The sequence below is a fragment of the Mastigoproctus giganteus genome, chromosome 4, assembly GCF_048544385.1.
Source record: "Mastigoproctus giganteus isolate SK-2022 chromosome 4, ASM4854438v1, whole genome shotgun sequence".
NCBI classification, from domain to species: Eukaryota; Metazoa; Arthropoda; class Arachnida; order Uropygi; family Thelyphonidae; genus Mastigoproctus; species Mastigoproctus giganteus.
The window spans coordinates 172,695,295-172,719,636 of NC_143578.1; the positions used below are offsets into that span (position 1 = coordinate 172,695,295).

A 24,342-nucleotide genomic window follows, 5' to 3' on the forward strand; every position below is an offset into this window, starting at 1 on the left:
AGACAAGGCTTCCCCTTAACAAACCTATACTGTGTCTGAACTATAACGGAAGTCTTGTCTACATTATCTTGCAATTTTTCTTTTACCAGTGACTCCATTATTTTCCCCAGAAGACCTGTTAAACTAACAGGTCTGTAATTACTTGTCACCCTTAGATCCCCTTTGTGAATTGGGGATACATTTGAACATCTCCAGTCCATGGGGACCTCCCCTGAATCCAAGGATGTTCTTATAATTATGGCTAAGGTTTTGCTTACTTCCTTTGCTGCTGCTGCTGTTGTTATTTGGTTTTTACGAGCATTAGCAACTAAGGTCATATTACTCCAGGGATATGCAGTGGTCATTCCCTGACCTTTCCGCATCTCTGTATTTGGTCGTCACGGGCTTGAACCCCGGTCTAATCAAGAAACGTGTGCTACACACTGCTGCTCCTGCACACCTGGCTACATAAGCGCCATCCTTTTCTGCCTCCTTTAATATAACTGGATAAATCATGCCCTTTGTGCGAATGGTTGTGCTGTGTTTGTGCTCCTGCAAAAGTGAGCTAAATGAATGGTTTCTGATGAATCTGCTCCAGCATTTTTGTACTGTCTGAATCAGTGAGTTTTGTTTGTCACATCTATCAAGAGAGAAGAGGTTTTGGAGAGAGAGTTTTCATGCTTTAACAAATGAAATTTACGCTTCCTTTCTACAAGGCATCTCAGATCGTTTCTGTAAGTGCCCCAGAAGCTGGGAAGAGTCATCGAAAGGATTACTCCCTCACAGTATAACCAGGGTCAGTCACTTTACTGTTTTTGTCCAATAATAGCACGCAAGGTCACCTGCCTTTGTTCTTACAAAAGATCCTGCTAGTTAATCTGCAGTGGTGTGAAATCCAGTAATGTTGCTTAAATGTTGTTTAAACTTAGGAATGTTGCTAGGAATATCTGTTGCTTAAATTAGGAATCTACTAAGCATATCTTTAAAATTCACTCGTTGAATGAATTGTAATGAATTCTGAAGAATATTAACTAAAGTTCACTGTTACGTTTAGTACAAAATTATTTCTGATAGCAATAATTCTGTGTTGTATATCTCATACTTTGTATATTTATATTTTGTATATTGTATATTTTTTATATTTTTCATCTCAAAAGAAATTCTGTGTACTTATTGTTAATTACAATGGCTCTGCAAGTGCAAATTATTTGCCAATTGTGCAAAAAGAAATGCAAAGACTTCCTTCAATGCAATGCGGAATGCGGTCTTGTGTACTGCATTAAATGCATAGGTATGTCAACAGCGAACTGGAAAAAGATGTCACAGGCAGTGATCGACTCATGGAAGGGCCATTGTTGTATAAATCACAGGCAATCAAAGAAAAAGCAGACGAAACGTGAAAATAACTTAGAATCCAGCCCAGCTGATCCCTCAAGCCTTCCCGATGGTCAACCTCAGTGTTTCAACTGTCACTTATCATCAATGAATACTTGGCAGAGTGGGCTATCCGAGGCCATACTTCATGACGTGGCATCAGAGCAGACAAATCGCTCCTTCTCTCACCTCCTTAACCAAGAAGTTTCACAAGATGAAAATCTAAATGAGCTGACCACAAAACTCATTTTTCAAATCTTGGACACTCACAAATCCATGATTGTCTCTCTTCTTGATGAAACAAAAAATCAGATTGGAAAATGCACAATGCGTGAATTTAATTATATTTTACTACAGAAAATTTTGGATTTGACAGATCTTATTCGGAACTCCAGCAGATCATTAAGTCCTACATACAATTGGATGAAACCCATGGAAAATTCTACTTTCCAGCCAACCCCTGCTCCTGTTGCAGAAACCACTTATGCATCTATTATAAAGCAATCTCCATACCCTCCAGTATATGCTCCTGTTGCCAATCAGTCTCAGAAAACATCTAAGGATGTCAGTCGAACTGCAAATCCACTCCTAGAAGATGTCATTTCCTCTAGGTGGCAGACAGATTTCATCGGAAGACAGCGGAATCTATCTGCTTCTAATCACACAGGCAGACGTCGACATCCTCCTCCTGTTGTGGGAACAGCCACCAACTCAACAATCAGAGCAATCCCCAGAACCAAAAGTTTGACCAGGGGTATTTTTGTCTCGAGACTCAAACCCCAACTGCGATACAGAAGTAAAGCAGCATCAGAACCCAACTGTGGATAGAAGCAAAGGTAATAAAAATGATTTTTAAACACGAGTCGTACAGCTCTTTCTACATTCAGTGTCAGCAAACAGACTTTGATGAATTACTGAAGGACCACTGTTGGCCTGTGGGAACCATCATTTAGCCTTTCTATGGATGATCTCCTCTTCCTGGTTCTAGGTTACCAGCTAATGACTTAGCTATCGAAACAAGTGAGCATGAATGACAATCTGTGCATTTTTCAGATATTCAGAAATCTCTACAGGAAATAACGTCTACAAATGATTCATCTTTCTTTTCAGCATATCAGAATTTGAATGACACTAACTCTTGTGAAAACATTTTTCTACCCTGTCACTTGCCAACAATTAAGCCAAACAACTTATGCCTTACTGCAGCATCAAAAGATGCAATTACTGTATTCTATATGAATGCACGCAGCCTTGTAAAACATAATGATGAAATCCTCGCTCAACTGACATTGGAATCTGCATCCAGACCTGATGGTTTTTACTGAGACCTGGTTCTCTCCTGAGGTTTCAATCCAAATTCTAGACTACTCTCTTTTTCAAAGTTGCAGAGGTGATTCAAAAGGTGGTGGAGTTGTTATTTATGTTCATAGTCATCTGCGGTGCTCTGCCTTTCCTATCTCAAATCTGTCTGATCAAGCTTGTGAACTCACTTTTATCCGCATTGCCTCTTTGGTGATCGGGTGTCTATGCTGACTTCCCTCAGCTTCAGTTAACAGCTTCCTTGTAACTCTTGACAATACTCTATTTCATTTCACAAGCAAATCCTTAAGTCTTCTACTGATTAGTGACTTTAATATTAACATTCTTCAAAGCTCTTCCTCTCAGGTGCAAGACCTCCTAGATGCTATTACTTCAAATGGTTTCTCTGTTCTTACTGATGGAGATATCCCAACTAGAATGGGAGAGTCCCACAATTCCCTTCTTGACTTTGCAATTGGGGAATGCTCTCTCATGTATGCAATACTTGATACAACTATTTCGGATCATCATCCCATCTTAATGGTAATTGAAAACGAAATGAATGAAGCAGAGATTATTCACACTTTCAAATCTGTTACTCCAGACTCTCTCAGTGAGCTTTGTCATGACCTACAGCAGTCAACGTGGGATGGAGTGCTTGCACAAGTGATCCTGAAATTGCAACGAACTGCTTTTTTAAGCTTATCCTAAATAGCCATGAAAAATGTGTGTCATATATCAGGAGCCCAGAGAATAAAAAGGCCAAGAGGGAAAATATGCCCGTTCATCTCAAACAAGATTTGTAATATGTTAAAGAAAAGAGACAACCTTGCAAGAATTGCTGGAGCAGCAGGAATCGAGGCAGATAAAATTAAATACACAACATACAGAAACAAAGTCGCTGACTGCATTTAGTCAGAGAATAGAAAATACTATAGTTTTCAACTTACAGGTATCATAACAAGCAAAAAAAATGGACAGTTTTGAACAAACTATTACCGAGAAGGAAACTGAAATCACGGAGCTACGTTGGAGATGTAGTTGAAAACAAGGTACTCATTTCATATGACGAGCTAAAAGCTACTGCCTTCTGTAACCACTTTATATCAAGTGGAAATAACCTCTTTCAAGACTAACTTGATTTCAGAGACAATGAAATGAGAGAATCTGCCAAGTACTCAATCAGAAACTCTTTTTTTTTTTCTCATTCCCCTCTCTGATCAAGAGATTTTAGAGGCAGGGAATCAGTTGAAAGAAAAGGGAGCCCCTGGCTTTGGTGAAATATCTCCTTCTCTGCTGAAAAAGGTCCTTAGCTCAATTCTTACACCACTGAAGTATATATTCAATCTGGTAAATTCCCTTCCCAATTCAAAAAAAGCAATAATCATCCCTGTTCCAAAGGGAAACTGTTGTAACTCTATCAACAACTTTCACCCAATAGCTCTACTCAATTTTTGAAAAATTATTCGAAAAAATTCTTCTTAGCAGACTCATGGGTTTTCTTAAAGTAAATCACCATCAACAACAGTATGCTTATTGCTCTAAAAGATCCACTAATCTTGCAATTGTTGACTTCTGCTCAAGAATCATTGATAGTCTTGAAAAGGGTCACTATGCTATAGCACTGTTTCTTGACTTATCTAAAGCTTTTGATTGCATAAACCATGATATTCTACTTAACAAACTCAATCTTGGCTTGAGAGGGAAAATTAACCATCTCCTTGAAGACTACCTTACCGATCGGCCATTTGTCGTAAGAACAAATCAAACGTACTCCGACATTTGCTATTTCAAGAAAACCCATCTTCTTATCTAGTAGTGTATGCCGATGATATTTCCATCCTGATCACCCTAATCAGCTTCAACTCAAAATCTCTGCCTTGCTCTCTGTGATGCATAGTTGGCTTCAAAAGAATAAGCTTATACTTAATCCAGAAAAATCAAAATACATGGTGTTTAGAACGTAAAACAAACCACTAAATATTGATTTAGACGTAACATACAAAGAAAAACAACTTGAAAGGGTGAGTGAAACCAAGTTTTTCAGAATCTGGCTAGATGATAAGCTAAATTGGGCAAAACGGATGATAACCCTATGAAAGAAAACTTCATCACTAGCGGGAATACTCACCTGGGCCTCTGCCCGGTTGTCTTCCCTTCTCAGACTAGTATTCCTTTCTTTAATTCAGCTGCACCTCACCAAGGAATCATCTCATGGGGTACCACCAGCCAAAAAAACCTTTCGAGAATAAACTCCATTCTCAATTGAAGCATTCGTTCAGTTTTGGGCCTTCCCTGAAACGCATCGGTTCAAGATACAAAGAAGTGAGACTCCTCAGCATCTACCAACTGCTAAAGAAAGCTGAGATGGTCTTTGTTTACAATACATTGAAGAAACCAGAATTTCCCCCTCTCTTCAGATCCTTTTTCATAACCATAGAAGAAGAAGAAATATCATACAATCTAAGAAATAAAGCCAACCCAAAGATTCCGCTTTTCAGAAAAGCCATAGGTCAGAAAAGTATAAAATACAGAGGTGCTAAAACCTGGAACAAACTTCCTGCAAAAATCAAAAATGTCACTTCACTAAATCAATTCAAGAAACTACTAATTGAACACATCACCAGGGATGTCTGATTCGAATTACCTTCCACTCAAATCCTGGATTTTAAAAACACCACCATGGAAATAATGTGTGATATAAATAAAAAATGGAAATAAAAAATAGTTTGTAAATTTCTGTACAGACATCTCATCATTTTTCTTTTCTTTCCTCATTTAATTGTAAAAAATGTTCACAATGATATTATAAGTAGTGATGCCTTTTGAAGTCTTCTGTAAAGAAATGTACAAAAAACTCCAATTTATTTCTGTCTTTTCTGTTGAACATTACCTGTACAATTTCAGAACTGTGTATTTTTCAATTGTGTATTTGTATATTCATCATTTTTTTAAGGGAACACCCCCTAAAAAGCCATTGGCTTACGTGTTCTCCCTCCTTTTTTGCTGTTATCTCCCAAAAAAAGTGTAACATAAAATAGGGATAAATAAATTATTATATTAATTAGATCCCATCCACCCCGGTGCTTTTCTTATGTTTAACTTCAACAATTTCTCCTCCACTTTAGCCTCAGTTATTACAAAATCGTTTTAGCTCCCTGTTAGAGTTTGATAAACCTCTGGCCTCTACTTCCCCGTAGAATTCCTCATGTGTGAATGTGGATGCAAAATACTTATTCGGGTTTGTCAGCTACCTGAGCAGGATCATCACCAGTCGAACCATCGATATCAAGTGGACCAATCTGATTCATTCCCTTCCTTTAAGAGTTTACATAAGCCCATCGGTATGAGGTTATTACCGTGTTGGCAAAGATTTTTGCAGCTCCGGCAAATGCTAAGTTTTTATTTATATTTAGTCATTTTATTAGCTTAATTGTAATACTGATTTATTTTCTATAAGTAGCTTTATTGTTGTCAAGGTTTGTGGTTTATTTTGAATTTAGAAAGTGATTTTGAAAGTTAATACTTAGTGTCCGTAGATCTTACCGTTCATAACTTGCTGCCATTGTTATACGATACGGAATAGCATAACATAAATTCCAAACTTCATAGCATAAGGTTTAATGTAAAACTAGATAGCGAAATATGTAGCACTGTATTAGAAATCTGTTAGATTAGTATAGTATTATCAATTAATCAGTAAAATTTATTAATCTTATTGGATTTCATTGTTAATTAAATTATACTTAAACTGAATCATGATCCAGACTAGAGCAGCAAAGCAATGGGCACAAAGTAACAGGAGTGCTGTGGCTTGGGAGAGAACCAAAGGGGGCGATTCTCCACTACATCACAGTCTAAAAAAATGTGTAAAATGTGAAATATTTGCAGACCTTTCTAGAACAGGATGTAATCTAGCCAAGGATGAGGTCTTTGTGTGTGCTAGGTGCAGAGATTGTGAAGAAATTAGGTGCCAACTTAGCATTCTGGTAGGCATCTATGAGAGTTTGTGGTATAGGGTAGATGCCCTTGAGGAAATTATTAAGAGGAGCCCCATCAAACTCTCAGCTGCCCAAATCAATGCCAGAACTCACTCCTGTGCATCAGGCAACACAGCAGCAATCTCCAAGGCAGAATGGACTGGTCCCACAGGAACTAGTTATGGTTGGAAACTCTGTTGTCAGGGAGATGGGGAATTATACTATGCAAAAAGGATAGGTGGAACAGGACCTATGAGAGTTTGAGGTATGTCTGCCAGGGGCGAAAGTTGATGACATTGTAAGGTAGATATCATCTTTTAAGGGTGCAAAAGATGATATTTATTGTACACGTTGGCACTAATGGCCACTAAAGCACTAATGTTGGCACTAGCCTAGTGGCCAGGCGCGCGGGTGCATAAGTACACGTGCCTTGAGTGACCGGGGTTCAGGCCCGTGACTGCTGAATACCGTGCTGTTTCTTGTATTCTGTCTATCTTGTTAACTCCTCTGACTGTTTGGTCGTCCTGGAGTATAAACAGAAAATTTATTTATTTTATTTAATTAAGAGTAAGAGATCTGTAGATTTACTTAATAAGTACAGGTCAATGGGGAAAAAAGTTGCGAGTTAGGGTTAAATTTGGAAGACACGATAGGAGAGAGTATACGATGAGAGCCTTGTAGTCGACTCAGCCCTGGAGAGATTGTGCAAGGCTCATGGGGTAGAATTTTTTCAGCATGGTCTGTGCTTGCTAACAGGAGAGACCTGCTTCTACAGGGATGAGATACACATAAATAGAAAGGGTGCAAGAATATTTGCTGACACTATCAAGGCAGTGTTAGGTGAGTCGGAAAACTGCTAGCTTGAGGAGGATTCACAGACTAAAAGATTAACAGTAGTCACAAGCAGAAGCGAAAGCGATTCTTGCACTGTTTCTCTTGTAATGAGCAGCAGCCTAGAGAGCAAGTTGCTTGGGATTTCAAGAGCTGCTTGGAGTCATCATGGAACAAGTAAATACATGCAGTATCATACTGTTGTTAACCACCCTGCCAACCTTTGTATCATCTGAAAATTGGATATTAGGTCTGATGTACCCTCATCAATATCATTCATAAATACAGAAAACGACAGTGGCCTCAGCACTGAACCCTGCAGGACTCCACTAATAATGTTAGTCCACAAAAGATCAGTATCCATTGTGTGGAAAGTAATGACTATGTCTTCTACCACTCAACTTACCCTTAATGCCACATTGTTTCAATTTGTACAGAAGTCTTTTATGCGCAACAAGATCAAATTCTTTCCTGAAATCCGAGTACAGGTAACCCTTGTATAACGCGGTAGTTAGGTTCCTTTAATATCTTGTGTAGTATGAAACTGTGTTATATGGGACTAAAAACCAGTATAGGGGGGGGGGGGGGTTACGTTCCAAAAACGAATAAAAATACATCTTTTTTTATAACTATCAGAAACTTAATTTTTATTAAAAATAGTAATAACTAAACAAACGTCTTACAAACTGTTGATACTTATGTCAGATAATATAAGTCATTTAATTTTCTTCCTGTTCATTGCTGTTAAGCACAATCAAACAAAAACATTTTTTTCTCTGTTACAGAATCTTCACCTTCTGAATTTTCTTCTGCAGCATCTAGATTTTGTGTATCTTCTGCTGTCTTTAAAAAATCAGTAATGTGGGTTTATTTGCTTTTGATTTTAAATTTCATGGTATGGAGTTAGCATTTTTGAAGTTTGTGCTCCTTTTAGTCAAAGGATCTACATTCAAAAAATAAGATTCTAATTGCTCGGCTAAGCTTATGCCTTCCCGTATGCTTTTTAGTGTAAAATTTGGAACTTTAGAATTTTCATCTGTGCTATCATCCTCTGAATTGATTTGGTTTACCTCCGATGCCATTTCCACCAAATCCGATTCTCCAGCCTCTTTTTCTACCAGTAATTCTTGAACGTCTTCAGTAATATCATTAAAACCTTCCCCTCCTACCGACTTAGCAAGTTCTACTATCGCACCAATTCCATTTTCTGCCAGTTCAACCATATTTCCCGAATGAACTGAATCTGGCCATATGTTTTTCCAACACGTTTAATGTTGACAGTTTTACTTCTTTGAGTGATGAAGCTATGATTCCAATACAGTCCACAGTTGTAAAATGTTTCCATGCCTCCATCACTTCAATAGATTCAGAATCATTTTTTCCAAAATCCATTGTAACCATTTTTTGATGTAATGAGGTTTAAAGGTAGATATAATGCCTTGATCTAATGGCTGAATTAAAAAAGTTGTATTAGATGATAGGAACATTACTTCAACTTTTGGATGGCCTGGTTCATTATCCAATAGTAATAAAACTTTGAAATCCTTGAAAGTTGAATTCCTTGAGGGTATCCACCCTACTCTTGAAGCTCTCATAAATGCCCATTAGAATACTGAGTTGACACCTTTTTTTTTACACTCTGCACTAAATACACACAGACATTCCCCATCAGCTGTATCATCCCACGTTCCAGAAAGGTGCACAAACTGCACATTTCATTGGGCTGTGATTTGTAGTAAAATCGGCCCCTTCCATTCTCCCCCAAGCCACACCACTCCTGTTACTTTGAGCCTGTTGCTTTGCTGGTCTAATTTGGGGCATGATATACATGATTTGGGACTTGATTTATAATACTACATTATTAAACTATTATACTTAAATGCCATCTAATCCACCAGTTATGCAGCAATAATATGTACTACACTATCAAGTTTACATTATATGTATACAGGGGGATATTCAGGAATATTCATGTGTTTTTGTTGTGGCGGATCCCAGGGTTTCCCCCATAAGCCGCTATTGTACTTCTTGTGTTGAAGCTTATGCCAAAACCGGCCAATTGTATGTAGTGTGTTGGATGTGTAAGTGTTATGTGTTCTGTTGTTATGTTATCGGCCGGTGCCTGGCTTCTTAGCAGGTAAGAAGCAGTAACATCTGGTCACTACGTCTCACCCCCCCCATCCCCGCCACGTGGAGGCGGCCAGGATCAATTATCTCCTCCTGGGCAAGCCCAGGTCATAACACCTGAGAGTGCCCGAAAAAGAGAATGAAGTGGAAAAAGAGGAATACAGAGGGAGAAGTTTGGGATCTGGGGAGGTAAATGGACAGAATAGAGGAGAATCAACAGAGGGACTCTCCAGTAGTTAGAAGTGAGAAGAAGTAAAGCAAGAATAAAGTAGGGAGAAGTGGACTAACTTCTCTAACCATGGAGACCTATCTCATGGAAAATCCCATCCTAGGAACTAGGATCAGCAAAACAACTTAATTTACAGTTTGCCTAACCCATTGTAGGCAGAACGTCTTCAGTTGTTGAAGAAATGATTGATCTTCTAACAAAAAACACAGTGAAAGCAAATTCCACGAATTCTGAAAAGCTCCACAGAAAGACACTATGTGCAATATGTACAATATCCTCTTCTTCAGGAACACAGTAGAATATACACTATGTACAGATTCATCCAATGTAATGCCAGGGTAATGCTATAACCTGGCCCAATTATATGTATACAGTAAACCCCCGCTATTCGCGGTCGTTGATTTAATATAAAAAATGAAACCTAAAAAAAATGTGAATTTTAAAGCGCCATGAACACTTTCCGCCATAAAAAAACATGGGCGTGGCTAAAATTATCTTCCCCAGTCAAAACAGCGCTCAGTGGGTGGGGGGAGAGGGGTGACAAAATCGCGAGTGTGGATGTTTCTCGCTAATCCTTGTTCAGTATGTGTTATGCGCTTGCCATGGGAGGTTTCGTCGTTTGTATTTAATTTATATGCTTATAAATTGAATAAATTTATCAATTTATAAATTGTTATGCTTACAAAAGTGATAAATCTACCGTTTTGCAGTGTAAAACAGACTTTTTCGAGTGTGTTAACGGAAGAAAGTGACTTTATTTGGACAAGTTCTTTCTAACCCGTACAAAAATATGGCTATGAATAACAAGGGAAATGTGAAAAGATCAAAGAAGGTGATGACATTAGCGAATAAAATTGAGTTATTAGATAATATTTCTAATGGTGAAAATGTCTCCTCAGTGGCAAAACATTATAAAATCAATGAGTCAACGGTACAATCAATCAAGAAATCGGAAGAAAAAATCCGCCGTAGTGTCTGTGAAAACGCGCTAATTGCTTCAAAAATTTGCTCTGTAACTCGTGATGTTAAATTAGAAAAAATGGAAAAGGCTTTAAATCTGTGGATAGAAGACCGAACTAGAAATAAAATTCCGTTAAGTTCATTCATCATTCGTGAAAAGGCAAAACTCCTTTATCAACACTTTAACGAAACTTGATAGCACTGGCGGGATAAGTTTTTTAGCTAGCAAAGGCGCTGGTTTGAAATTTCTAATAAATATTACATTTAATATTAAATTGTTTCTTATTTTCATTTCGATGCCATATGCTTGCATTTCACTGTGTGCTGTCTATATACATAGTCATATTATGAAGGTACATATAATACATACATAGACAAAATTTTAGACTAGTTTTTCTTATATATTTCATACTTTGGAACGTAACCCCTTTATTACTATGGGAGCCATAACTCAGTTTTCGGTATTCGCGGCATTTCTCAGGAACGTAACCCCCGCGAATAGCGGGGGTTTACTGTATATATGTTTGCATTATATGTATTACACTATACCATTATGTTTGTAAAGTTTTAATTAACTATAATAGATAATAAAATTATCTAACTAATGCCAACTTACATGATTCAAACTTTCATTTTACCTATTTACTACAATTAAAACACTAGAATTCCTCTACCACGCATTAAGTTAAGAGATACAATATTTGTGCCATATCACAGATAGAAAGAGTCTGCATAGCTAAATTTAAAAATAAACTAACGAACATGTCTAGGACTATAAAGCTATATATTGTATGATTTAATATGTTAATTAGGTCAATAAAGCAGCTAAATTTTTCATAAAACTTATCCGTTCGCAGGAGCACAAAATTTGTCAACTTCACAGTGAGCATTCTCCAGTTTTGTTTTTGATAATATAATTTTTGTAAAATTGAGGCTGTGATATTTTTCAAAAGTTTTGAATTCATGTTTGCATTCCCCCCCCCTTTCTTAATATTAATCTTTGTATTCAGTTAACTGGATTGTGGAACCTATAGCTATATCTTTGTATTTTCTTATGAGTACTTAACACATCTCAAATTTGTTTTAGATTGGCTGTTTGGAAGATTTGCCACGAACATTGACCCCTAACTATGAGAATAATGAAGAATTTCTTAAGAAGGCACATCATGTTCTGTTAGAGGTCAGCTTAAATATATTTTAGTAATTTAATATTTTTGTTAGTTAATTAGATCTGTTTAGCAACTTTTTAGTATTGTTTAGTGTTAGGAGGTGCTTGTTATGATTTACAAATTGTGCATTTCTCTTCTTTCTTAGTATATATTTTTTTTATTAAAAAAGTGTCTGGAAAGTAACTACTTTGAAATCACGGATATCAGTCAAGGAATGACCATTGAGATCTATATGAACAAACTACATATTTAGCTCCACAGCTCAGTTTTCATGGAAGAGTGGCAGTGCATAAACCAAACATCAACAACAATTTGTGGTCTTGCCTTGTACAGTGCAACAAATGCTGTAACTGGTCTTGAAATAGTGGGTATTTTCTATGGAGTAATGAATTTTGCCACACACTAATCTGATGAGATAGTCAGGTGTGGAAGATCCCTGGAGAACATGTGTTGCCAGAATGCATTGTGCCAACAATGACATTAACAGGAGGTAGGGTTTTGGTATGGAGTTTTCTCATAATATGGCCTAGGACTTGTGGTGGTTATACAGGGAGCCATGAATGTTGATGTCTACCTTAACTTTTAAACAATTCCACCCTTATGATGCAGCAGTTCTTTGGTATTACGATTTGGTACCTGTATTTGTTTCAGTAGGGTAATGCCACTTGTAGTACCCAGTATAGTTAAGGGACATGAATGTGCAAAATTTGGAATGGCTGGCATAGAAACATGATTTGAACTACGTGGAATACTTAGCAGAAAAACTAGAATTTTGGGTTTGTACCTCAACTTGTCACTGTCTTGCAGGAGCATTACACTTGCCCCAGTCACCATTCATTGGTGGAAAGCCTATCCAGAAGTGCAGAATGTGTTATAGTAGTGATATGAATGTGAAGTCAACATGTATGTGAATACTTTTTCATACATGTTTTTTGTACATGGTACATGTGTTATGTGATTTCAAAATAGTTGTGTGAAGGCAACACATTAGTAGTTCAACCAACACACATTGGTAGTTCAACTGGTCACTGTCCTGCAAGAGAAATGGAGCACTATACTTGCTAATCTATCATTCATTGGTGGAAAGCTTATCCAGAAGTGTTTCATAGCAGCCAAAGGAGGGCCAACACAATATTGGAATGAGTGAGTGAGTGGCAGAGACATCATTGTGTGTCTGGATGCTTTATCTTCAGGTTAGAGCCAGACCAACATATCCCACATTGATAACTCAACTGACGGTTCTGCAGAAATTGGGAGTCTGTCATATATTGTTGGAAAACCTACACACGAGTGTGTCATAGAAGCATAAGGGAACCAACTTTATTGACGTGAGCAGCAGTGATGTGACATCAGTATGAAATTGACCTGTGTCCAGATACTTAGTAGTGTCGTTATATGATTTCAAAATAGTTTGGTAAGTTCAGACCAACTGCTCCACATTAGCATCTCATCTGGTCATTGTTCTTGTGGAAAAAATGAAGGGACTGTACTTGCTACAGTCTATTATTTACTGGTAGAAAACCTACCCAGAGGTGTGGGGTGTGTTGTTGTGGCCAGAGAAGTACCAACATGCTATTGAAATTAGTGGCAGTGACATCATTGTGAAATTGATGTGTCTGAATTCTTTTTGTGCCCTAGTGTACATGTACAAGGTGCAAGCCAAAAGTTTCCAGACTAGGACAATAAAATTAATTTAGACTTACATTAGTTACATGTTGGCATTGTCCTCTCCAGAGTTTATACATCAATCTCAGTGCTTCTCCCCATTGAAACATCTCTGGAACTTCTGTTTTTGTGATGTTGTACAACACTTTCTCGATTCAGTTTGAATCTTCCTGTTCCCCAGAAAGGTCACTGGTGGCCAGGTTGGGAGAGTGTGGGACCATTCCCATTCTGTTTTTGGCTAAGACCTACTGAACTTAACAAAGCCATGTGGAGTGATGCATTGTCACGATGCAGAAGCCAATCCCGAGTGCACCATTTGTTTGGGAGTTTACTCCTGACATCCTCCCTCAAATGCCTTAAGACCCTGATGTAGAACTGGTGGTTTATGATTTAGCCTGGTGAATGTGCCTGCTGATGAAGAATTCCCTCATTCTCAAAGAAACAATTGGCATGCTCTTGACATTTGATTTGACCTGCCTTGTCTTTTTTTGGACATGGAGATGAGATGATGGACTTTTTCCACTGGGAGCTGCATTTCTGGGTCTCTCCAGCTTGTGCTTGCAGTTCCCTGCACTTAAAAAAACAGTTCTATTTCACTCAGCAAATTGGGCAAAAATTTTACACTCAGCAAATTGGGCAAAAATTTTGTAGCAATCTGCCTCGTGTTTAAATTTTTAGTTAAAATGCTTCGGCATGTATCATAAATTTTGCCTAGCATACATATTGTTAATCATATTTCATCTTTCCTTGTTGCACTTTTTCAACATTTTCATCAGTCATTTCATAATGGATGACCTAAATGCTCAAAATACTGAACCGAATCTACCTTGAAAATGTGAATACCACTGAAACGTTTGTGTTCTACCCATAACATCATCACCAAATGCTTGTCTAAGCATTTCTCAAGTCGCTGAATCTGTTTTCCCAAGTCTATAACAAAATTTTATGCAAATTTGCTGTTCGTTAATGTCCAACTTACCTCTCTACAAAAATTGCAAGAGAGACTCATCAGAAACACACCAAATGCACAAACTATAAAGCTTAAGAAAAAGGTGTAACCATAACCTACAAATGCACAAAAGCACAACTTCCTATTGGCTTGAAGCTTGCCACACTAATTTATAATGAAATAGTTCAGTGGTATATAATGGCACACTGCTATGCTACAAGTGGTTAGTGCTCCACACGGTCAGTCCAGAAACTTATGGCTTGCACCTCATACATATGATTTCACTAAGAATGAAAGGAATAACTGCATGAATAAGAAATAATTTATTGAATGGCAATTGCTGCCATTTGACGTACAGATTGAATAATACTAAGCTAAACGAATATCATGAAAAAACTTAAAATAAAATAGAAAAAAGTAAGGGGGGGGAGATTTCCATACATTTCAGCTGAAGTATAATAGCCTTCAGCAGCAGAATTTTTTGGGGGGGGGGGGTTAAACAAGAAAAAACTGCACAGTATGTGTTCACCTCAACAGAGCAAGGTGAATTTACCTGTGTGTCGTCGATTGTTCTTCAACTCCTATATGACCTTTATATGATTTCAAAATTGCTATCATGTGTCCAAAAGGCCTATTAGTTCATGTTTCTTCAGAACCTAAAAAACTTCAGAACCTAAAAAAAGAACCTATAAACTTCAGAACCTAAAAAAAAGTGATATTTAAGCGAATTCTCTCTGTGAAAAAGTGAACAAACATTAAAATGAAAATATACTTGGAATTTTTTTTAACATTTGAATATGCTAATCTCCATGAATTATGGCTAAACTGAATTGGAAGAATTATGGTTAAATTGCAGCAGTAGCACAGTTAGTAAGGATTTTGGACTAAATATGAATATGGCTAAAACAAAAGTAATGATGAACAAGTATGCCACGGAAAGGGAAATAATGATTGAAGGAGCAGTAATTGAAAAGGTGGAGTCATATACTTATCTGGGACAAGTTATTAGCTGTAATAATGATAAATGGCTGGAAGTCAAGAGAAGAATAAATTTTGGATGGAAAGCATTCAGGAAATATAGTCACATCATCATCATCAGCCATTTTCAATCCACTGCAGGATGAAGGCCTCTCCAGCAACTTTCCAGTTCCTTCTGTTTTGAGCAATGGCCATCCATTTACTACCCACAAACTCATGAATTTCATCTATCCATCTCCGCCTTTGTCTTCCAGGTTTTCTTCTAGCTCCTCTTGGATACCATTCTGTTATTTTCTTAGTCCATCTGTCATCATGTCTTTGGGCTGTGTGTCCTGCCCAAGACCATTTTAATTCTTTAGTTTTGATAAGAATGTCCTTTACTTGAGTTTGTTGCCTAATCCATGTGTTTCTCTTCTTATCTAACAGTCTGATTCCCAATATGATTCGTTCCATTCTTCGCTGTGTAGTTCTCAGCTTCTGTTCCATTCTTTCGGTGAGTGCCCAAATTTTACTTCCATAAGTCATGGTGGGGAGTATACATTGGTTCATTATTTTACGTTTCAGACAAACTGGGATATTGCTCTTCAGTATGTGACTATTTCCTGAATGCTATCCATCCAAAATTTATTCTTCTCTTGACTTCCAGCCATTTATCATTATTACAGCTAATAACTTGTCCCAGATAAGTATATGACACCACGTTTTCAATTACTGCTCCTTCAATCATTATTTCCCTTTCTGCGGCATACTTGTTCATCATTACTTTTGTTTTAGCCATATTCATCTTTAGTCCAAAATCCTTACTGGCTGTGCATAACTGATTAAGATTTTCCTCTGATTCTTTGGGATCGTGGCTTATGACCACAATGTCATCTGCAAATCGTAAATGGTTTAGGTACTCTCCGTTCACATCGACTCCTTTCTGCGACCAGTCTAATCTTCTGAAACCTTCCTCAAGGGCAGCAGTAAACAGCTTCGGAGATATTGTGTCTCCTTGTCGAACTCTTTCTCAATTTTAAATTTCCTACTGTCTTTGTCTAGTCTAATAAAGGAGGTAGCACTCTCATATATTTTCTTCAAAATCATAATATATGGGGCATCAATGCCTTTTCTTTCTAGTGTCCGAAACATTGTCTTATGCTGTATGGAGTCAAATGCCTTTTCATAATCCACAAATGCCAGGCATAATGGTGTTTTATATTCATTTGCTTTCTCCATTAGCTGCGATATTACGTGAAGGTGATCCATAGTTCAGAATCCTGTCCTAAAGCCAGCTTGCTCTTTCGGTTGATTCTCATCAAGTATTCTTTCTAATCTGTTAGTAATGACCCTTGTGAACAACTTGTAGATGTGTGATAACAAGCTAATTGGTCTGTAATTTCCAATTTCTGATTTATCTTCTTTCTTATGCAGCAAAACTATGATTGCATTATTCCACTGCTTAGGCGTCACACCTTTTGTAATGCACTTTGTGAAGAGCCTTGCCAGTTTTTGTGTTATGTCTCTTCCTCCCAATTTTAACGCTTCTACAGTAACTTCATCTTCCCAGGGGGGGCTTTCTGATTCTTCATTTTCTGCAATGCATGTTCTATCTCATCAGGAAGAATATTGGGTATGTTGTATGTGTTGCTACTTTGCAATCCATCTTCCCCACTGCTGGCATCATTCCCCTGCTCCTTGTATAATTCTGTATAGTAGTCTTCTGCTATTTGAATTATGCCTTCTCTGCTGTTTATAAGTACACCATCGCGATTCTTCAGTTTCAGTATCATTTGTCTTTCTGTATTACTGCTCATGGCTGCTGATTTAAATCCTTTGTTTTCCCTTAATGCTTGTTCTACTTTTCTTTGTGTTAAATCTTCTTATGTCCTCTCTGATCTTTCTAATGGCTTTGCATAACTCAGTATACTCAATTTTCTCCCTATCAGTGTTTTTCTTGCTTTTCATTTGTCGTCTTCAGTTCATCAGGACAAGTGTTTCTTGACTAATTTTTTCTTCTTTGGATTTCTTTTTTCCTATAGGTTTCTTGGGCTTTATCACTTTCAAAAAGTTGTAATATTCCTCGTTGATGTCTTGGTCCTCAGCAGTCTGCAGAAGCTCATGCTTGTTCTTAAGTTCCAGTACATACTGCTTTTTCTCCTCTTCTGTTATCTCAAAGACTTTTGTATTATTTACTCGAGTCACTTTTTTCCATTCCTTTCCTACATCTATATCAAGTGTACATCTTACCATTCTGTGATCACTTCCAACATTTACCTTATTCAGGACGGTAACATCATTGACAATATATCTTCTGTTAGTGAGGATGAAGTCGATTTCATTAGTAGTTAATCCATTTGGACTCTTCCATGTCCACTTTCTGTTCACCCTTTTCTTGAAAAAAGTGGTCATTACTGACAGTCCTTGAGATTCTGCAAATTCCACAAGTCTTTTACCTCTTTCATTTCTTTCACCAATTCCAAAATTTCCTTTTGTTCATCTTTCTGTGCTGCTTTGTCTTTTTCCAACCTTAGCATTGAAGTCTCCCATAATAATAGTGTAGTGGGTTTTCTGCTCATCTAGAAGACTCAATTTTGGTGTACATTTCTTCAACCTCTTCATCATCATGGCTCGATGTTGGTGCATAAATCATTATAATCTTTAACTTGTATCTCATAGAAATCTTGAGTATTAGTTTTGACACTCTTAGTGATGTACTTTTGAATTCCAAAGTGTTATTTTTAAAATCTTTATGGACCAGAAACCCAACTCCACCTTCACATACTGATAGTCACATACTGAGGAGCAATATCCCAGTTTGTCTGAAACGTGAAATGATGAATCAATGTATACTCTCCACCATGACGTATGGAAGTGAAATTTGGGCAAAAGAATGGAAGAGAACCTGAGAACTACACAGCGAAGAATGGAACGAATTATATTGGGAATCAGACTGTTAGATAAGAAGAGAAACACATGGATTAGGCAGCAAACTCAAGTAAAGGACATTCTTATCAAAACTAAAGAACTAAAATGGTCTTGGGCAGGACACATAGCTCGAAGATTTGATGACAGATGTACTAAGAAAATAACAGAATGGTACCCAAGAGGAGCTAGAAGAAAACCTGGAAGACAACGGCGGAGATGGATAGATGAAATTCATGAGTTTTTGGGTAGTAAATGGATGGCTAGTGCTCAAAACAGAAGGAACTGGAAAGTTGCTGGAGAGGCCTTCATCCTGCAGTGGATTGAAAATGGCTGATGATGATGATGCAGCAGTAGCATAAAATATTCTTGCACCTATTTATACTGACCAAAATCTTAAACATATTCCCAAACTAACCTGATAGTATTTGCGGAAGAAATCAACATTATATGCACATTTTTTAAAAACCTGTCTCTGTAGAAATACTAAATACAATAAAAGGAAGTTCAAAAGATTGATTTTTCTAAAAATGCAGTTCATTATTGAATGATTTTAAAAATTCTTCAGCCCAGAAACCCTTCTAGCTCATCTTAAATTTTTCTAAACAACTCATTTCCAACATAAGGATGTATGTTCAGATGGTATGTATTTTTATGATGAGAGAACTAGTTCAAAATGACTTTGAGTATGAAATACAGGTGACCCCTGCTTAATACTGATAATTCGTTCCGGAAAAACAGAGCACTAAGCAAATCAGCACTAATCAAGCACCGTATTCCCGTAATGTAACATATGTATTTGTGAGTCATGGTCTATACCATCACGCCTGACAAATAATAAACGGTAATGAAAAGCTGCCAAATGTCAGTCAAAATATTTAATATTAAAAATCTGTACATATAAAATATTCTCCATTACATACATGTATAATTATGGTAAGTAACTACATTACGTATCAAAATTAAACTTAAAATCCCAATTAAAATCATGAGTCTATTAATCTGATGGCCCTGGGCTTTTGTTTTTGTATCTTTTGTCGATTTTGGGCTGTACTTTGGCTCTCTTCCTAGTAAACTAAAAGGGGATTTACTTCAAAATCCCTCACAGTTTTACCACCCAACAATAAAGTCAACTGATCCTTTGCCACTGTGAAGCCTGTCATGTTTTTTCCTTCTTTCGTTATGAAACTCCTTTTAGGCATTCATTTCCAAAAAAGTCCTGTTTCATCTATGTTAAAAAGTTGTTGAGAAGTATAACACCTCTCTTCAATAATTTTAAGTTCTTTTTTTTGAAAGTTTCGGCTCCTTCTTGATCTGCGCTTACAGCTTCTCCTTGAATTTTCAATCTATCAAACGAGCTGTTACTAGCTTTAAATGGTTCCACATTTTTTTTTTTTTTTTTTTTTTTTTTAAGGTGAGCTCTCTTCAGATCATCATATAGGCTAATCATTTTTTATTTAATAATATTTAGCTTAACAGAATTGTGCATTGGATATTATCTTCAATAAATATTTGTAAAATAATAAGAGAAGTTTACCTCAATATAGTACATAGAACACTTCCGTATGATACTCTCCAGAAATTAAAACGAAAAACTTACATTAGCGTAACAAATAATTAAAAATCAATTTAACACAATTAAAAATCAATTTAACGCAATTAAAAATAAGAAGCTGACAATGCTTTTCGACCACATGTCGTGATCACAGGAATGAAAATTCCTGTGATTGAGCATTACAGCTCTGATTCATACTATCTTCAATAAAATTATTTAAGTCTCCATTTCAATTATAATAGCCGGCCTAGCCATAACCAATTTAGTTGCTTGCAGTGGAACAGCTGTCTTTTCCTATGGTAAAATTAATTCTTTATTTTTTATAATTGTTCTTACAGTTGAAGATGCCAGTCCTAAATGATTGCACACATCTACTTGTCATTGAACAGAATCGATTCGCTTCAAAACGTATAATTTAATTTTCAAATTCTGTCTCTTTCTTACCTTAGTAGGCTTCATACCGCATCCAGACGTTGTTGCTTTATAATTCTTATCCGCCATTATTCATCTTCGGAAATGTAACTCCGTTGCATTAAAAAAACGCTGGCCTGTATAAGGGTTAATGCGTATAAGTGCTGTATTGCAAACTGTCCCGGAAAATGTCCCAGATTGGACATGTAGCCTCCATACTTAATGACAGACACAATGCAAATCATTTGCATTATGTTTGCCGGGAACCAGTGGTACAACGGAAACAGTTTTTTGGGAAGTACATATGCTATGGATGTCAACAAAAACACAACTGACAATAGAAGCTCTGAAAGCAATACTACAAGTTAAGTGCAATTTTGCTAAGTCTTGTGAAGAATTTTACAAAGAAATAGCAAATGATGAAGAATTATGAAGACAAATTCACTCAGTAGAAAACATATTTAATTATATTATTTAATTTCTCTTGTTTTTATTGTTAAAAGAAGTATGTATTTTTATTATTAGTATTATTTCATAGATAAACTTTTCACTAACCTTTTTTCACTAAACAAAAATGAAAATCAATTAAAAACATGACCCCTCCAATAAGTGTTTTTTTCCCCCCTTCTAATTAAAATAATTTTTCTCAGTTCACAACCTTCACACAATTTTCTCTTTGTTACGTAGCATGCATAACACGAGGGGTACCGTATACTGAATTTCAGCCTTTCTGTGAAAAAAAATAAAATAAAAAAAATATATATACGAGATATTTATTTTTATTTCAAACTATAAAGCTTAAGAAAAAGGTGTAACCATAACCTACAAAGGGCTCTAACCATCTCAATATATAGCTAAGTCATACTAATTTCAATAATAACAAAATAAACAATCAATATTACCATAATGTCGTTACTGAATAAGACCTATATTGAAAGGCACGTTAGCTGGGGCTAGCACCTCTCAATATATGCCATCAATAACAACACGAGGTATCTGTTTCTGCTAGTTACATGCCAGCCCCACCATATTCATATATGCTAAATATAGTATACATAATAGCTTTAAGATTAAATTTAAATTTAAGTAGCTAAATGAACGAACTAGTGTAACCAAAATAAATATGAAACTCATAATACAAAATTCGAACGGCAGACTGGCAAAATATAACTGCTAGCCCTACAGCTAGCCAACCTCTTAAACGTTAATGGAATATTTACACAAGTATTTCTGTTTCCGTAGCAAAATGGACAGGAGAGAAAAAATAGTGAGGACATAAGCCCAAAAAATAGGCAACAAGTATAGCAATAGTACCTCAATCTCCCTCGAATTACTCTAATAGATTTTGAGGCATAAGATACAAGAGTTAGATAGCATAAAGAAAAAAGTAAAGGTAAAGACAGCAAACTACTTCGAAAAATTACAGGGGGTGTAAATCTCCGTCCCTTAGCAGGGTTCCTGGTAATTTGTTGTGTAAAGAAACTTGTACTAATCCAATTAAGATTAAAGTATTCTAAAATAGAATTAAGGTTAAAGTTAAGGGCCATAATAATAGAAGAGAAAGTCAAACTTACAGAACAAAGCAAAAATAACCAATACAGCTGAACAAAGCAAAATTTTACCGATACATCGGAGCAGAGCAAACAAAACGTGGATAGACCCAAGCTGCTGCGTGAAGTGATAGAAAATTCAATGCTCCCTCTACTGTCATATGCAATTGCAGAAAAGGTATCCTCCAATTAAAAGCATTGTGGACATAAGCAACCTCTGGACAAAAAAAAAAAAATTTATTCCTTCCCATAGAACAACCATGGGTACAACTTTTTCAGAGCATAAGACACAGATCAACTGCTCTATGGGAAGTACCTAATATGTACATATATACATAAGCTCATAATAAGAAATCAATTTAGTAAATCCCCAAATTCCTAACTATAGTATGAGGGCAAATATTATTATGCCATAGTTTTATAGCTATGTAAATAGTTCTACATAAGTACTTATATATGAATTTAAGAGGAAAACCATTTTTACCAGCTTGTTAATAAATTCTGTCAGAGAAACTACAATGTTATCGGCACTGTTACATATTCTAATTAATCTTAATCCTTGCAATAGATTTGTTTGAATGCCAATGTGTGAGATTGACTGTCTCAAAATTAAAATCTCTACGTTTATCATATACTTTAGTAACTACTTTATCAGACGTACGTAATTTTAATATCAATATCTAGAAAATGTGGCTACCAGAAAACTCTTTATTTGTACGTTCAAGCTCCAAATCCATAGGATAAAAAATGGCCATTTCTTGCAAAAAATTAGGCTCTTTAATAGCAATAAGGTCATCAGTATATCTATAAAGTATACTACTGTTATTAAACTTGCTTTCATAGTGATGCAAATATAGATTAGCCACAATACGTGAACTACACACTCCCATATCTATACCGTATGCTGTCTATATACGGCACTACCATTAACAGTGAAACAATTAAATAAACAAGTCTATTAAATTATCCCAGTATAACTTATCACATGGAATAACACTGTTATATGCATTATAATAATCTTTCAAAACCATTTTTAAATTATGTGAAATACTTGTAAACAGATTTTTGAAAGTACCAATGTGCCTTATACCTGCATTATTTGCGTTCAAGTAATCCAAAACCTTTCTATTATTTAATATAATCTTCATATCTCTACAGGAAGTTATAAACCTAAATGCAATGAGGGATTTATGAAATTTAGGGATCCAGTGCACATATGGAAATTTAGTGTTATAGCAACTAAGTTTCAACCTTTTACTCATAGCCATCAGCCTTTTACTGGTAATATTACTGTTAATATCCTCCATCCTGTATGTAGTACTATTGTTGAGCTCTAGCTAAAGTGGCAGTATAAAACTTTTTACAAATAATACCATAGTTGTTGGTTGCTTTATCAACCGTGGTTATTATAAATCTAGATTGCAAATCCAATAACTGCTGCTTAATTAACTTCAAGTCAAAAATCATGTCCTTATCATACTGTTTGAATTTACAATTAATCTGTTTAACCAATGCCTCGTATGTAAGACAAGTCCACATACGGAATGCCTCTATTGGTATGCTGTATTTATACGCCAATTTTAAGCTAAATTGTATCAGATCAATACGAATTTGCTTACAAATTTGCTTAACACTAGCCCTAAAATGGGGCCTAAACTTAAAACCATAGGACAGCAACCTCCTAAGTTCTAAATGTTTGCCTATACTCGGGTTTCCTGTGATTATATGTTTATGTGTACATCAACATAAGTTTGATATTTTGGTAAATGGCAGAAGCAGAGGGAATCATTTTCTGTAATCTTAAGATTTATCGACTCTTGTCACTGCTAATTACTAATCACTGTGATGATTAGACTTCGGATAAATGCATATAATGCAAATATTACAAGCAATATACTTGATCATTTTTTAAAATGTTGGTCTCGGAACTATGGCCACCATACTGCCATTAAATTACGTGGAAGAAAATTTCACTGTGTAGGAAAATTTTGCAAATTGGCATGGCAAACTTTTTAATGCTGTTTTGCTATTAATTTTCAAGCTATTGACTATATCAGATGAAACATTTTTGTTAAACATGCCAAAAATTTTATGTGCGCTGGTAAAAGAGTTATAGTGAGCTGTGACAGCGTTAGAGTGAGATATGGGTTATAATATAAGAACAGCATTATAGCGAATCAGCATAGAGTGAACCGTATTATAATGAGAGCTTGCTGTATTGATTTCCTCCAAAAACTAATAAGCAGTATATTGGCTGAGTTGCTCAAAGTTTAAGTTTTTTTTCCCCGATCACAGATATGAGTTTTGCTCAATATTTTTGTTTGTTGCCATATAACACAACCAAACATAAACTTCCATGAATACTGCGTATCAGTTGAGACA

General features: G+C 36.2%; 1 protein-coding gene across 1 annotated transcript in view; it reads left to right on the forward strand.

Annotated features, from left to right (window-relative positions):
- Trmt112 (tRNA methyltransferase subunit 11-2) overlaps window positions 1–24,342 on the forward strand; it is a 70,347-nt gene that overhangs the window by 33,449 nt on the left and 12,556 nt on the right. The window contains exon 3 of the mRNA XM_090371881.1: window positions 11,867–11,959. Coding sequence (XP_090228007.1) covers window positions 11,867–11,959 — 93 coding nt within the window. The remainder of the gene's footprint in view (window positions 1–11,866; window positions 11,960–24,342) is intronic.